Source organism: Bactrocera neohumeralis, unplaced genomic scaffold (genome assembly GCF_024586455.1).
Source record: "Bactrocera neohumeralis isolate Rockhampton unplaced genomic scaffold, APGP_CSIRO_Bneo_wtdbg2-racon-allhic-juicebox.fasta_v2 cluster10, whole genome shotgun sequence".
Lineage (NCBI taxonomy): Eukaryota > Metazoa > Arthropoda > Insecta > Diptera > Tephritidae > Bactrocera > Bactrocera neohumeralis.
The window spans coordinates 351,114-365,880 of NW_026089623.1; the positions used below are offsets into that span (position 1 = coordinate 351,114).

Genomic DNA, 14,767 nt, shown 5'->3' on the forward strand with positions numbered 1-14,767 from the left:
CCGGTATGGCCGCCTGAATGCCGGTGCAAGCCTTTTCAATGGCCTCTACATCTGCATAACGCTTTCCTTTCATGGGAATCCATGTTTGATGAATTCACGGACAGTTTCGATGGAATTTCCGGTGATCACGGATTTTGAATGGCCCACATGTTGATCGTCATTTATGTCCTTACGACCACTTAGAAAACGTTGAAACCACTCGTGCACTCTGCTACGGGATAGGGAATCCTCGCCATAAACTTGTTTCATCAATTGAACCGCTACAAACATACTGACACTTAAAACGCAATAAAATTTATTTATTTATTGATAAATTCACTTCCAATCGATGAAATGTCATGAAACTCACTCACTCTCACTGGTCAATCGATAAAGATAGCAGATTCTAATACACCAGTCGACATATAGATGGCGCCACCAGGGGGAGCTAGATTGAAAAAGTCCTGTTTACTTTGGAACGCACCTTGTATGAACACTTCAGAAAAAAACGAAATTAAACAACTTGTTCAAAAACATCGAAGTCTATTTTCAGAACCTAATGAAAAACTAATGTACACAACAACAGTAATAGCGGAAATTAGAACAAATTTAAACACCTGTATACTCAAAATCATACCTATATTCTGTCAGTTTAAACCAAGAAGTATAAAAACAAATAAATAAACTATTAGAGGACGGTATTATTAGAAAATCAAGATCACCATACAACTCACCTATATGGGTTGTACCTAAAAAAGACGATGCATCAGGCGAACAAAAATTTCAGAATAGTTGCTGATTACAGCTACAACTGCTGACAGATATTCAATACCGGCGATAAATAAAGTATTATCACAATTAGAAGAAACCCGAATTTTTTCAGTAATCGACTTAAAAAGCAGTTTCCATCAAATTCCTCTTAGGGAATCTGACGTGGAGAAAACAGCCTTCTCAGTGAACAACGGAAAGAACGAGTTCACAAGACTACCTTTTGAACTGAAGAACGCCCCATCCATATTCGAACGTACATTACCATGTTCCGATCGAAAATTTGAAGGGATTAGATTACATTTAAGCCCTTCATATCCCAACCCTGTTCTTACTGCCGTTAGAGATTTATAAATCAGATGTTTTTGACAATCAGCCATAAACAGCAAAGTATTGATTAAAGGAAAGTATTGTAATGTCGTACCTTGTTATAAAAATTGTGTTTTTTTTTCTAAATTATCCCCGCTCAATGGAAATAATTTGGGGATTGTTTGATTTTAACCGCCTAGCAATGAAACGTTTGCTCCATAATCAGGTAATACTAAAAATGGATGGTCTATGTGGAGCAAATTCAACAAGGGCTATTTGGATAAAAGCAAGTATATGTATAAATATTGTTACTATAACTTCGTTTACTTATAATGTGTATATAATTCAGACTCGTGGCCAAATGTTTTGGGAAGTCGATTGCCAGGTGAATTCAGATGCATTTTTTAAAAACAACTTTCGAATGATGCGCATTCTTCATTAATTTGTGCATTATGTTTAAAGGCTTGGAGAAGACAAACACTAACTACCGGCAAGCAATTCAATTATAAAAACGCATTGCTATTGCTTTATATGCTCTTGGCTCTTCTGCAGAATTGGAAATATGTTCGGAATTCGTAAAAGCACTGTCTGCTCCATTCTAAATGATTTCTGTCATGAAGTCTGACGATGTTTGTGGCCTTTGTATTTGAAGAAATTTCCAATGAACGAAGTTCAATTGCGCGAGTATTTAAATGGTTTTGAGTCATTGGGTTTCCCTCAAGTGTTAGGAGCTATAGGTAATAAGTTAAATTTTTTACAATGGAGCTTTTATATATTTTTAAGTTTTAGATGGTTGTCATATAGAAGTTCGCCCAGCTGCAGGAGATGCGGTTGACTACTACAATTACAAAGGCTAGTATTCCACAGTTATTTTGTCTTTAGTAGATGCAAAGTAAGTTTTTTCATGAAGCTCGTTTAAAGACCTAGTGTATTTCTTTAATGTTGTAAAGTGGCTTTTACCACCTTACAATAATTTACTCCAACACTGTACATCATTTATCCTTACCATACCTCAACATAGTGCTTTCCACCATACTAGAAATATCTTCACCTCACTGCATCGACCAAAGCTACGCACACAATTTACCTCACTACGCTGACCAAAGTTGCGCTATGCTTCTATATAAGCAAGCACTTCACACCAAATTCGATCATTTCTTCCAACTCGCCAGCCAGGACGGTCATACAGCAGCAAGCAGCAATATGCAGTGGTAAGTGAAGTAGTTAGTTTTTGTAGACATTGCGTTGAAAAGGTAGCACACCAATCGGTGTGAAATCAGTGCGCGCAATGGCTCGACCGTAGTCTCAGTTGGTTTGCGATACCACAGCTGCGCTGCCTCGAGCAGCGTCACTACCGCAGCCTGCACACCAGTGAACCGTTAATATATCAGTCACAGCTGCGCTGCCTCGAACAGCGTCACTACCGCAGACTGCATACTAGTGCACCGTTAATATATCAGTCACAGCTGCGCTGCCTCGAACGGCGTCAGTACCACTGCTTGCACACCATAGTGCATCGTTACCAAACTAACGCGATTAACAGGCGACTCGCACGTAAGTACAGACAAGAGAAAAGGAATAGTTCTCGAGGAGTGGCTAACCGTAGGCCAACGCGTTCGGTTGACATATTAATATTTTTATAATTTCTCCTTCGCAGGGGATCCATAGAATACTGCACTGTACCGTACAGTCAACACTGTGTCTGGGAGTGACTACTCCTCACCAGAATATAGAAGGACCACCACCTTACCGTAATTACCGTGCCGACTTCGACAGGCCTGGCACACCAAATCCAATCGATTCCACCTGATTCGCCATATAAATATAAGCTGGTCTGGCTGTTCACATAAGGGGTGTGGATACATCTATTACAAAAAGTAAATATTTTTTGCTAAGGGTTCGTGGGTCCCAAGGCAGACCCTGGAACGGCTGAGCATACCTCAGCTATGGACGAAACCCCATTACAATGTTATAGATGTCGCTTTATATACATCAACGTTGGTAGTCCAGGTCGTTGTAATGACTCTTCAATATTTGAGGGTTTATCTTTAAAAAGCGAGTTGGCACAATCTACTATATTGAGTAGACAAATATCGTCAGTTAATGTTCCAGTCGTTTTGTTGGGCGACTCTGCGTTCAAAATTGATGAACATTTGATGAAACCGTACCCATTTTGTGTGAACCAAACTTTGAATAAAAAAAAATTCAACTATGTACTCTCGAAATGCCGAAGAGCGGTAGAGAAGACTTTGGATTTTTTAAAGGGAAGGTTTTGACGGGTTGGGAAAGGCTTGGATAACCACATGGCCAACACGAGAATTGTCATCACAGCGTGCTGCGTTTTGCACAACTTTTTAAATGAGGAAAATGATGAAATTAATGAAAAGTGGATTGCAGCACAACAAATCGAAAACGAATCTCGGCAGTTGCCAGAAAACGTCTCTTTCATTTGTGGAAACGTAAACCCAAGAGCAGAGGAAATAAGACAAGAGTTCGTTCGGTATTTCGGTGAGTTATTGCATTCAACTTTGAAATATTATTAAATCTCTACCAGCAACCGATCCATACTTAAATATCTCATAATTTAATTCCAGTACAAAAAAACAGATATTTCTATGTTTTATATATTATATACATATATATTTTCATATTCATTTTCCATTTTCGTATTCATTTATTTATATGTATATGTATATCTTAAAACTAAAACTTAAAAGAAAAATTTTAAATCTATTTTTGGGGACGAAGGAAGTCAATGAAAGCGTCCTTCACTTCCTTTGAATCATTAATGTATGTTTCTAGGAGAGCAAGACGCTTTTATTATTGTTATTGCTGATTTTTTCTTCCTTACAGCATCGCTTGACGATGGCCGAGCGCAACTACGCGACGTAGAAGGACCATCGCCTGGCTTGGGCGCGGCGACTCTCCTTCATGTCAACTGAAAATAGAAGAAACAAATAAAAGCGTAAAGAAACATTCCATAAACGTTTTTCATTTTAATACGTATATTGGAATCTACTCCAATGCGCTTTAAACTTACCCACAATGCTATCCTCCACAAGTTCGGCGGAACAAAAACTTTTAAAGCCGCCTACTGCTTGGTGTACCGCCTCATAATATTTCCACCGACTAGGGGAGCCACCCGAAGGGCCAATTTTCTGCTTTTCTTGTCTAAAAATAAAAAAAAAAAATATATTTAATATTATATGTTTACTTTATAATTTATTACTTACCTGTATTTGTTAGTGAAATTGTGCAATTTTATCTTTATTTCCGTGGACGTATAATCGTGTCCAGCCAGCATCATTGCACAAAACATTTCGTCATATATGTGATTGTTTTTTCTCATAGATCGCAGCTCTGGCATTTTTTGTTGCCATATCTCTAATAAGTCGGTCTCGGCAGCCTCACTCCACACAACTCTCTTCTTTTTTTTAGATTTTTCCATTTTGTTTTTATTTTGTACTTTTGTTTGTAATAAACGGCAGTTTTTTGTTTTTTTTTTTTGTCTGTTAGTTTTAAATTTTGACAGTCTATAGTGTGAAAATCAGCTGCGATTAAACAAATGTGACCAACAGATGGCGCAAAATCAGAGTCGCACAGAGATATTTAGCGTGAATCAGTTTCAAATCACTTTGATGAAGTGATTTTGAACTGTCATTTTTGTATGGCGAAATCTTGATAAATTTGTAAGGTTAGTGGAATAGACCACTCAATAGCCGAAATCGTGTGATTAAGTGTCGGTCTGAACATGGTATTAGACGACATTCTGAGACAATATATAGGAAAAATATGTTATGTCTATATAGATGACATAATAATATTTAGCAAAGACGAAAAATCTCATTCAGAGCATATTGACAAAATTTATGATACACTCCGTAAAGCTAATATGATAGCACAAGCAGACAAATGCGAATCAAGTAAAATTTTTAGGATTCATAATTTCTTCTGCTGGTATTTCCACAAACCCATATAAAGTAAAAACTATTGTAGATTTTCCATACCCCAAAACACTTATAGACCTTAGATCATTTTAGGACTTTCAGGATACTATAGACGTTTCATAAAATATTACGTAAAATTAGCAAAACGACTCACAATTCTTCACCTGGTAAAGCCAACATAGTAGCAGATACTCATTCAAGACACACAAGCACAACCTAATTCCTACTGTAGAAGTACCCATAAATGTTTTCAAAAACCAACTTTGGATCTCTTTAGGGAACGAAGATAGTTACTAATTTAAAATGTCATTCCCTACATACCATAGACATGTAATAATTAAATAAACATTTTCCTCAGAAAACCTAATTTCACTTTTTAACCGTTACTTAAACTCTTCGGTGATAAATGGCATATTTACTTCCGAAGAAATAATGGGAATAATTCAACAATAATACGCAATTCACTTTTCTAATTATAAAATTCGATATCCTCAAACGAAAGTTGAGGACATTCAAAACAAAGCAATATTAAAAGAACATAAACTTTTATGTTATTTTCCAAAAATGAAAGCAAAAATAGAAGCTATAATTAAACAATGCAAAATCTGTAAAGAAAATAAATACGATCGTCATCGTAATAAACCATATTTACTTGAAACCCCCATTCCACAAAATACTGGTGAAATAGTTCATATACATACATACTTATATACAGTACAGAGAAAAATCTTGTACTTACCGCAGTAGACAAATTTTCGAAATCTGCCCAAGTTAGATTAATAGAATCAAACCCAAATTTCAAAAAATTTTACATAAATCGTTGCACCTACAAATATAATTACTCAATACACTCTACAACCGGGAAAAGACCAATAGAAACTTTTTTTGGAAGACGCGTTTCAATAGACCAACATCAATATGAAAACTTGAGAGACATTGAGAAAACAACAGATGAAGGACTTAGAAACTCACAACAAAACTAGAAATCTAATAAAAAACCTACGCCTCAGGAGAAATAATATGTGTTAAAATAAATAAACGAACATTCTCAAAATTGGTAAGGGTGAGCTCAGGCTACTACCGGGGTCACAGCTGGCGGATAGTACGCAGCCCCCGACCAAGAGCTGCAGGAGAGGAGGGCTTGGCTCAAAACGCCTAATACGCCCAATAAACCTCCAGCGAAGAGGCGAGAAGATGCCGCCTTTAAATAAGCGTCCACAACCCCCACTGGGGTTGCACCGAGGGAGAACCTACCCACGAGAAGGAGGCAACAAAGCGACGAGGGAACCATACAGTGAGCAGCACCAAAAGTGCACAGACGACGGCGAAAACCCTGGACAAGCGCCCATCAGAATCGAGGCCAGTAAGGTTCTGATTATGGAATACTGGAAACCAATATTGCTATTACTGCTCTCACCTCCGTCTCGTTAAAACACTGGCAGGTCTTCAAGTACGTTCAATGCACGTTGCCAAAATTTTTGTGGGCGTACAGGTTTCTTTGAGACGAGCTCCTGATTCGTGCCTGAACCTGGCCTTGAACACAAGCTCCCATAAGGACATAAGACAACATAAAGAACAACAAAACAAAGATGCTCAAGACGAGGAATACGGGACCGCGTTCCGCAGAAGTAGTAGGATACTTAGATTAGATGGTTGGCCCAATAAACGCGGACAATTTAATCAGCGTCATGTTGGAGAGTGAAGCAAACTGGGAGATTATCAAGAATTTCGCAGCAATCTTGCTTCGCAGCAAAAAGCGGGACCTGGACGCAGGTGCGCAGACGTAAATCTCCACCCTGAAGTAATGCAAATGCGGTCCCAGGGTGGGCGGCGGTTCCTTAGAGGGGGGGTTTTTAGTGACCTGTAAGTGGCACATACCGCTGCTGTGACGATAGCACCGATGATGCGGAAGGCATTTTCCACCCCCTCACCAGAATATAGAAGGACCACCACCTTACCGTAATTACCGTGCCGACTTCGACAGGCCTGGCACACCAAATCCAATCGATTCCACCTGATTCGCCATATAAATATAAGCTGGTCTGGCTGTTCACATAAGGGGTGTGGATACATCTATTACAAAAAGTAAATATTTTTTGCTAAGGGTTCGTGGGTCCCAAGGCAGACCCTGGAACGGCTGAGCATACCTCAGCTATGGACGAAACCCCATTACAATGTTATAGATGTCGCTTTATATACATCAACGTTGGTAGTCCAGGTCGTTGTAATGACTCTTCAATATTTGAGGGTTTATCTTTAAAAAGCGAGTTGGCACAATCTACTATATTGAGTAGACAAATATCGTCAGTTAATGTTCCAGTCGTTTTGTTGGGCGACTCTGCGTTCAAAATTGATGAACATTTGATGAAACCGTACCCATTTTGTGTGAACCAAACTTTGAATAAAAAAAAATTCAACTATGTACTCTCGAAATGCCGAAGAGCGGTAGAGAAGACTTTGGATTTTTTAAAGGGAAGGTTTTGACGGGTTGGGAAAGGCTTGGATAACCACATGGCCAACACGAGAATTGTCATCACAGCGTGCTGCGTTTTGCACAACTTTTTAAATGAGGAAAATGATGAAATTAATGAAAAGTGGATTGCAGCACAACAAATCGAAAACGAATCTCGGCAGTTGCCAGAAAACGTCTCTTTCATTTGTGGAAACGTAAACCCAAGAGCAGAGGAAATAAGACAAGAGTTCGTTCGGTATTTCGGTGAGTTATTGCATTCAACTTTGAAATATTATTAAATCTCTACCAGCAACCGATCCATACTTAAATATCTCATAATTTAATTCCAGTACAAAAAAACAGATATTTCTATGTTTTATATATTATATACATATATATTTTCATATTCATTTTCCATTTTCGTATTCATTTATTTATATGTATATGTATATCTTAAAACTAAAACTTAAAAGAAAAATTTTAAATCTATTTTTGGGGACGAAGGAAGTCAATGAAAGCGTCCTTCACTTCCTTTGAATCATTAATGTATGTTTCTAGGAGAGAAAGACGCTTTTATTATTGTTATTGCTGATTTTTTCTTCCTTACAGCATCGCTTGACGATGGCCGAGCGCAACTACGCGACGTAGAAGGACCATCGCCTGGCTTGGGCGCGGCGACTCTCCTTCATGTCAACTGAAAATAGAAGAAACAAATAAAAGCGTAAAGAAACATTCCATAAACGTTTTTCATTTTAATACGTATATTGGAATCTACTCCAATGCGCTTTAAACTTACCCACAATGCTATCCTCCACAAGTTCGGCGGAACAAAAACTTTTAAAGCCGCCTACTGCTTGGTGTACCGCCTCATAATATTTCCACCGACTAGGGGAGCCACCCGAAGGGCCAATTTTCTGCTTTTCTTGTCTAAAAATAAAAAAAAAAATATATTTAATATTATATGTTTACTTTATAATTTATTACTTACCTGTATTTGTTAGTGAAATTGTGCAATTTTATCTTTATTTCCGTGGACGTATAATCGTGTCCAGCCAGCATCATTGCACAAAACATTTCGTCATATATGTGATTGTTTTTTCTCATAGATCGCAGCTCTGGCATTTTTTGTTGCCATATCTCTAATAAGTCGGTCTCGGCAGCCTCACTCCACACAACTCTCTTCTTTTTTTTAGATTTTTCCATTTTGTTTTTATTTTGTACTTTTGTTTGTAATAAACGGCAGTTTTTTGTTTTTTTTTTTTGTCTGTTAGTTTTAAATTTTGACAGTCTATAGTGTGAAAATCAGCTGCGATTAAACAAATGTGACCAACAGATGGCGCAAAATCAGAGTCGCACAGAGATATTTAGCGTGAATCAGTTTCAAATCACTTTGATGAAGTGATTTTGAACTGTCATTTTTGTATGGCGAAATCTTGATAAATTTGTAAGGTTAGTGGAATAGACCACTCAATAGCCGAAATCGTGTGATTAAGTGTCGGTCTGAACATGGTATTAGACGACATTCTGAGACAATATATAGGAAAAATATGTTATGTCTATATAGATGACATAATAATATTTAGCAAAGACGAAAAATCTCATTCAGAGCATATTGACAAAATTTATGATACACTCCGTAAAGCTAATATGATAGCACAAGCAGACAAATGCGAATCAAGTAAAATTTTTAGGATTCATAATTTCTTCTGCTGGTATTTCCACAAACCCATATAAAGTAAAAACTATTGTAGATTTTCCATACCCCAAAACACTTATAGACCTTAGATCATTTTAGGACTTTCAGGATACTATAGACGTTTCATAAAATATTACGTAAAATTAGCAAAACGACTCACAATTCTTCACCTGGTAAAGCCAACATAGTAGCAGATACTCATTCAAGACACACAAGCACAACCTAATTCCTACTGTAGAAGTACCCATAAATGTTTTCAAAAACCAACTTTGGATCTCTTTAGGGAACGAAGATAGTTACTAATTTAAAATGTCATTCCCTACATACCATAGACATGTAATAATTAAATAAACATTTTCCTCAGAAAACCTAATTTCACTTTTTAACCGTTACTTAAACTCTTCGGTGATAAATGGCATATTTACTTCCGAAGAAATAATGGGAATAATTCAACAATAATACGCAATTCACTTTTCTAATTATAAAATTCGATATCCTCAAACGAAAGTTGAGGACATTCAAAACAAAGCAATATTAAAAGAACATAAACTTTTATGTTATTTTCCAAAAATGAAAGCAAAAATAGAAGCTATAATTAAACAATGCAAAATCTGTAAAGAAAATAAATACGATCGTCATCGTAATAAACCATATTTACTTGAAACCCCCATTCCACAAAATACTGGTGAAATAGTTCATATACATACATACTTATATACAGTACAGAGAAAAATCTTGTACTTACCGCAGTAGACAAATTTTCGAAATCTGCCCAAGTTAGATTAATAGAATCAAACCCAAATTTCAAAAAATTTTACATAAATCGTTGCACCTACAAATATAATTACTCAATACACTCTACAACCGGGAAAAGACCAATAGAAACTTTTTTTGGAAGACGCGTTTCAATAGACCAACATCAATATGAAAACTTGAGAGACATTGAGAAAACAACAGATGAAGGACTTAGAAACTCACAACAAAACTAGAAATCTAATAAAAAACCTACGCCTCAGGAGAAATAATATGTGTTAAAATAAATAAACGAACATTCTCAAAATTGGTAAGGGTGAGCTCAGGCTACTACCGGGGTCACAGCTGGCGGATAGTACGCAGCCCCCGACCAAGAGCTGCAGGAGAGGAGGGCTTGGCTCAAAACGCCTAATACGCCCAATAAACCTCCAGCGAAGAGGCGAGAAGATGCCGCCTTTAAATAAGCGTCCACAACCCCCACTGGGGTTGCACCGAGGGAGAACCTACCCACGAGAAGGAGGCAACAAAGCGACGAGGGAACCATACAGTGAGCAGCACCAAAAGTGCACAGACGACGGCGAAAACCCTGGACAAGCGCCCATCAGAATCGAGGCCAGTAAGGTTCTGATTATGGAATACTGGAAACCAATATTGCTATTACTGCTCTCACCTCCGTCTCGTTAAAACACTGGCAGGTCTTCAAGTACGTTCAATGCACGTTGCCAAAATTTTTGTGGGCGTACAGGTTTCTTTGAGACGAGCTCCTGATTCGTGCCTGAACCTGGCCTTGAACACAAGCTCCCATAAGGACATAAGACAACATAAAGAACAACAAAACAAAGATGCTCAAGACGAGGAATACGGGACCGCGTTCCGCAGAAGTAGTAGGATACTTAGATTAGATGGTTGGCCCAATAAACGCGGACAATTTAATCAGCGTCATGTTGGAGAGTGAAGCAAACTGGGAGATTATCAAGAATTTCGCAGCAATCTTGCTTCGCAGCAAAAAGCCGGACCTGGACGCAGGTGCGCAGACGTAAATCTCCACCCTGAAGTAATGCAAATGCGGTCCCAGGGTGGGCGGCGGTTCCTTAGAGGGGGGGTTTTTAGTGACCTGTAAGTGGCACATACCGCTGCTGTGACGATAGCACCGATGATGCGGAAGGCATTTTCCACCCCCTCACACACAAAAAAAAAAAAAAACATTCTCAAAATTAACAGCAAGATATAGAAAGGAAATTGTAAAAGAAGGCAAATCTAGTATCGTAATCACAGAAAAAGGACGAACAGTACACCAAAGTAACATCAAAACCTAGCATATCTTTCTTTATTTTAATTCTACAGATTTTTCGTACATTTGGTGTACGCTGCCTTTAAAATAATAGACTATACGAATTCCGTACAGGACCAGTTAAAATTCAAACAGGAACATTTCGATTGATACACAAAGTGGACATAGGGGAATATCAGAAAGCACTAAACGATTTAAGTAATACGATTAAAACAAAAATTAGAGAAGAGATTCCACTCCTTCCTATACTCTTTAATGAACTAAAACTGACACAGACCTATTTAAATAGACTAAAACCAAAAAGATTTAGGAAATCAATAAACGAAATAGGAACAGTCTGGAAATGAGTCGCGGGAAATTCTGACCCTGACGACCTTGTAACACTAAAAAATCAAATTAATAACATAATTGAAAATATCGAATAAATAACAATTAATAAAGTCATTTTCGACAGAATTAATAATATTTCTGCAATATCAAACAAAATTTTTATAGAAGTACTACAAACAAATGAAGTAGTACAACATAATCTTCCTATTGAAATCAAATATAAATTAAATATAATAAAAGAAGAGATAATAAATATATAATATGCAATACATTCGGCAAAAGCCGGCATAGTTAATTCTTATATTTTGTCAAATAAGAAATTAAATTTATTAAAATATACGTTTAGAAAAAATAATTTTACATTGAATAATATCGAAGAATAACTCGAATTAGCAAATGATAAACTTACATCAAATGAAACTATGTTGTTATACATACATTATTGGAATACCATTATTAGGAATATAAATAAGATTCCATATGAAAATGTAATAGTGTGTAAGAATAATAAATATTGAGCATTAAGTGCAAATGTAACGAATAAAATAATATAAAAATATGTAGTAATAAGAATATTATAGACATAAGAAACACTACCTGTGTCTCACGTCTACTAAAGAGCAAACCGGCAGAATGTATTTTAATAAATAATCAACACATACTATCGGTAGAAAATGTATCACCTGGCATTATATTACTAAACCAATATAACGGTACGATAAGAATAATCTCGCATGATAAAGTGATAATCGAGATTTCATTATCCGTCATTTACATATTTTGTTATTTTGCTGTAAAATTAATTAGATTAGATCAATTTGCGTACTTTGAGTATTGAATTGTATTTTCATTTCCTAATTTATATATTATACAGAGAAGGCATCAGATGGAATTCAAAATAGCGTTATATTAGAAGAAGGCGTGGTTGTGAACCTATTTCACCCATATTTCGTACATGTCATCAGGGTGTTAAGAAAATGTTATATACCGAATTTCATTGAGTAGTTTCTGAGGTATGGTTTTTGGTCCATAAGTGGGCGACGGCAGCTTCCTTCTGCCATTTCTTCCGTAAAATTTAGTGTTTCTGACGTTTTTTGTTAGTCGGTTAACGCACTGTTAGTGATTTTCAACATAACCTTTGGTGGGCGTGGTTATTATCCGATTTCTTCCATTTTTGAACTGTATATGGAAATGCCTGAAGGAAACGACTCTATAGAGTTTGGTTGACATAGCTATAGTAGTTTCCGAGATATGCACAAAAAACTTAGTAGGGGGCGGGGCCACGCCCACTTTTCCAAAAAAATTACGTCCAAATATGCCCCTTCCTAATGCGATCTTTTGTGCCAAATTTCACTTTAATATCTTTATTTATGGTTTAGTTATGACACTTTATAGGTTTTCGGTTTTCGCCATTTTGTGGGCGTGGCAGTGGGCCGATTTTGCCCGTCTTCGAACTTAACCTTCTTATGGAGCCAAGGAATACGTGCACAAAGTTTCATCATGATATCTCAATTTTTACTCATGTTACAGCTTGCACGGACGGACGTACAGACAGACATCCGGATTTCAACTCTACTCGTCACCCTGATCACTTTGGTATATATAACCCTATATCTGACTCTTTTAGTTTTAGGACTTACAAACAACCGTTATGTGAACAAAACTATAATACTCTCCTTAGCAACTTTGTTGCGAGAGTATAAAAATTATAACTGACGCTAATACAATTATAGCTGACGCTAATATTTGAGTTAACATAAGTAATATGCTGACGCTAATATTTGTCAACAGGAAGTAACATCCGCCACGAGCCGCTAAAGCTACAATTCCTAAGAATTATAATATATGGGACAGGTAGAATAAGGTTACTTTTTAGCTTAAGTATAAAATGTAAACCTTACAAAAATTAAAAAAAAAAAATTTTTCAAATAACAAGTGCCGCCCACATCTTCCCGGATTTTCGTTGACATGCTTTTGTTTTCATGGCAAAGAGTCAATGTGTCGAAAAACTAACGAGACGACAAAGCATCACAACATTGTGTTGCTGATAGGAAATAAGAGCTGCGCCGATGTTTTTATTAGAGGTAAAAAAATCTTTCGATTTAAAGAATTATTCGGTGTTACAAAATTAGCTTAGATTAAGTTAGTCTGGTAGAAAAATTCAATTTTATTTGATTTGTAGAAATATAATGAAAATTTTTTCGGCAAACAATCATATCTTCCAAATAATTGTTTTCAGGCGAGAAAGCGTAGCGAACAATCGTACTTTAACATTAAAAATATTAGTAAAGATTGAAGCACATAAAATATGAAATCTTATTTTTGCAAAATACATTTGTGGAATTTTCTACTTTTTTCCATTCTTCTCAAAATACATTCACCGAAAAAAGTAGATTTTCTAATTTCTTCCATTCTTCTCCTAGATTTTTGTCATCATCATAAAAGCGGTTGAAAAGCTCATACATTCGCAACATCATACTTGTATTGTCAACTTAAATGCCAATATATTTGACTTATTATTTGGCAATAACTAAAGGGGTTGTCAGATCCGACAAAAGACATAACATTTTCAGTCAAGACCCTGTGATATAGAACAATAGAAGTCAAAAGAAAAAAAAAACAAGTTCTGTTATAAGGGATAGAATAACACCATCATTGCGTGAGTACTCCCCACGGTCGTAGTAAATACACAATTAAGTTTACGGAAGCCGAAAAAAATTGTTGTCTGATTCACTATCCCTAAACTACAAACGGCCACATTATCCAACTATAATATTTAAAATTACCTGTGTCAGGAAAATTGTATTTTTGTAATCGCATTTTTCTTCCGGATACAACGTTCGTTATGACATGTTCTTGTGGAGTGTGTTGGTAAACTCGATCCGTCCATTCGCCAATGGTCACTATTTCACGTCCTTCTTGGTATATAGCACCGTCACGAGTCTGGAATTATAAATAATTAGAGAAGAAAAGTTTACTATCTACAAACTATCATATTTGGGTGTGTAACGTAATGCCGAAAATCAAAATTTTGAAATTTAGAAACCCCACAGTCAAACCACCGAGAAATGAAAACACAGACAAATCAAAACACCGACAAATCAAAACCCCAACAAATTAAAACACTAACAAATCAAAATACCGACAAATCAAAGCACCGATAAATCACAATACCGAAAAATCAGGAAAAGGTGGCGTTGTTCGCTCGAGGCCCTGCGGCCTTCAGCCTCCGGCCACGAACA

At 36.6% G+C, this 14,767-nt stretch overlaps 3 protein-coding genes across 15 annotated transcripts in view; all 3 read right to left on the reverse strand.

The window, feature by feature from the left end:
- LOC126764886 (RNA-directed DNA polymerase from mobile element jockey) overlaps positions 1 to 14,767 on the reverse strand; it is a 224,903-nt gene that overhangs the window by 43,291 nt on the left and 166,845 nt on the right. For all 13 annotated transcript variants that reach the window (XM_050482553.1, XM_050482540.1, XM_050482549.1 and 10 more), the window contains one exon: positions 14,312 to 14,468. In XM_050482553.1, coding sequence (XP_050338510.1) covers positions 14,312 to 14,468 — 157 coding nt within the window. The remainder of the gene's footprint in view (positions 1 to 14,311; positions 14,469 to 14,767) is intronic.
- Positions 3,877 to 5,105, reverse strand: LOC126764922 (uncharacterized). The gene is made up of 3 exons (XM_050482600.1): positions 4,290 to 5,105; positions 4,097 to 4,227; positions 3,877 to 3,994 (listed from the first exon to the last, which is right to left on the reverse strand). Exons 1-3 carry the CDS (start codon positions 4,502 to 4,504, stop codon positions 3,936 to 3,938), a joined length of 405 nt encoding a protein of 134 aa, XP_050338557.1. The 5' UTR covers positions 4,505 to 5,105; the 3' UTR covers positions 3,877 to 3,935.
- LOC126764921 (uncharacterized) lies at positions 7,914 to 9,259 on the reverse strand. Its single transcript, XM_050482599.1, has 3 exons — positions 8,444 to 9,259; positions 8,252 to 8,382; positions 7,914 to 8,149 (listed from the first exon to the last, which is right to left on the reverse strand). The coding sequence occupies exons 1-3, from the start codon at positions 8,656 to 8,658 to the stop codon at positions 8,091 to 8,093; spliced, it is 405 nt and encodes a 134-aa protein (XP_050338556.1). The 5' UTR covers positions 8,659 to 9,259; the 3' UTR covers positions 7,914 to 8,090.

Coding starts and splice junctions, on each gene's coding strand:
- LOC126764922 (XM_050482600.1), bottom strand. CDS start 4,504: ATGGAAAAATCTAAAAAAAAGAAGAGAGTTGTGTGGAGTGAGGCTGCC. Junction 4,228..4,289: donor AATTTCACTAACAAATACAG/GTAAGTAATAAA, acceptor TTTTATTTTTAG/ACAAGAAAAGCAGAAAATTG. Junction 3,995..4,096: donor TGTGGAGGATAGCATTGTGG/GTAAGTTTAAAG, acceptor TTCTATTTTCAG/TTGACATGAAGGAGAGTCGC.
- LOC126764921 (XM_050482599.1), bottom strand. CDS start 8,658: ATGGAAAAATCTAAAAAAAAGAAGAGAGTTGTGTGGAGTGAGGCTGCC. Junction 8,383..8,443: donor AATTTCACTAACAAATACAG/GTAAGTAATAAA, acceptor TTTTATTTTTAG/ACAAGAAAAGCAGAAAATTG. Junction 8,150..8,251: donor TGTGGAGGATAGCATTGTGG/GTAAGTTTAAAG, acceptor TTCTATTTTCAG/TTGACATGAAGGAGAGTCGC.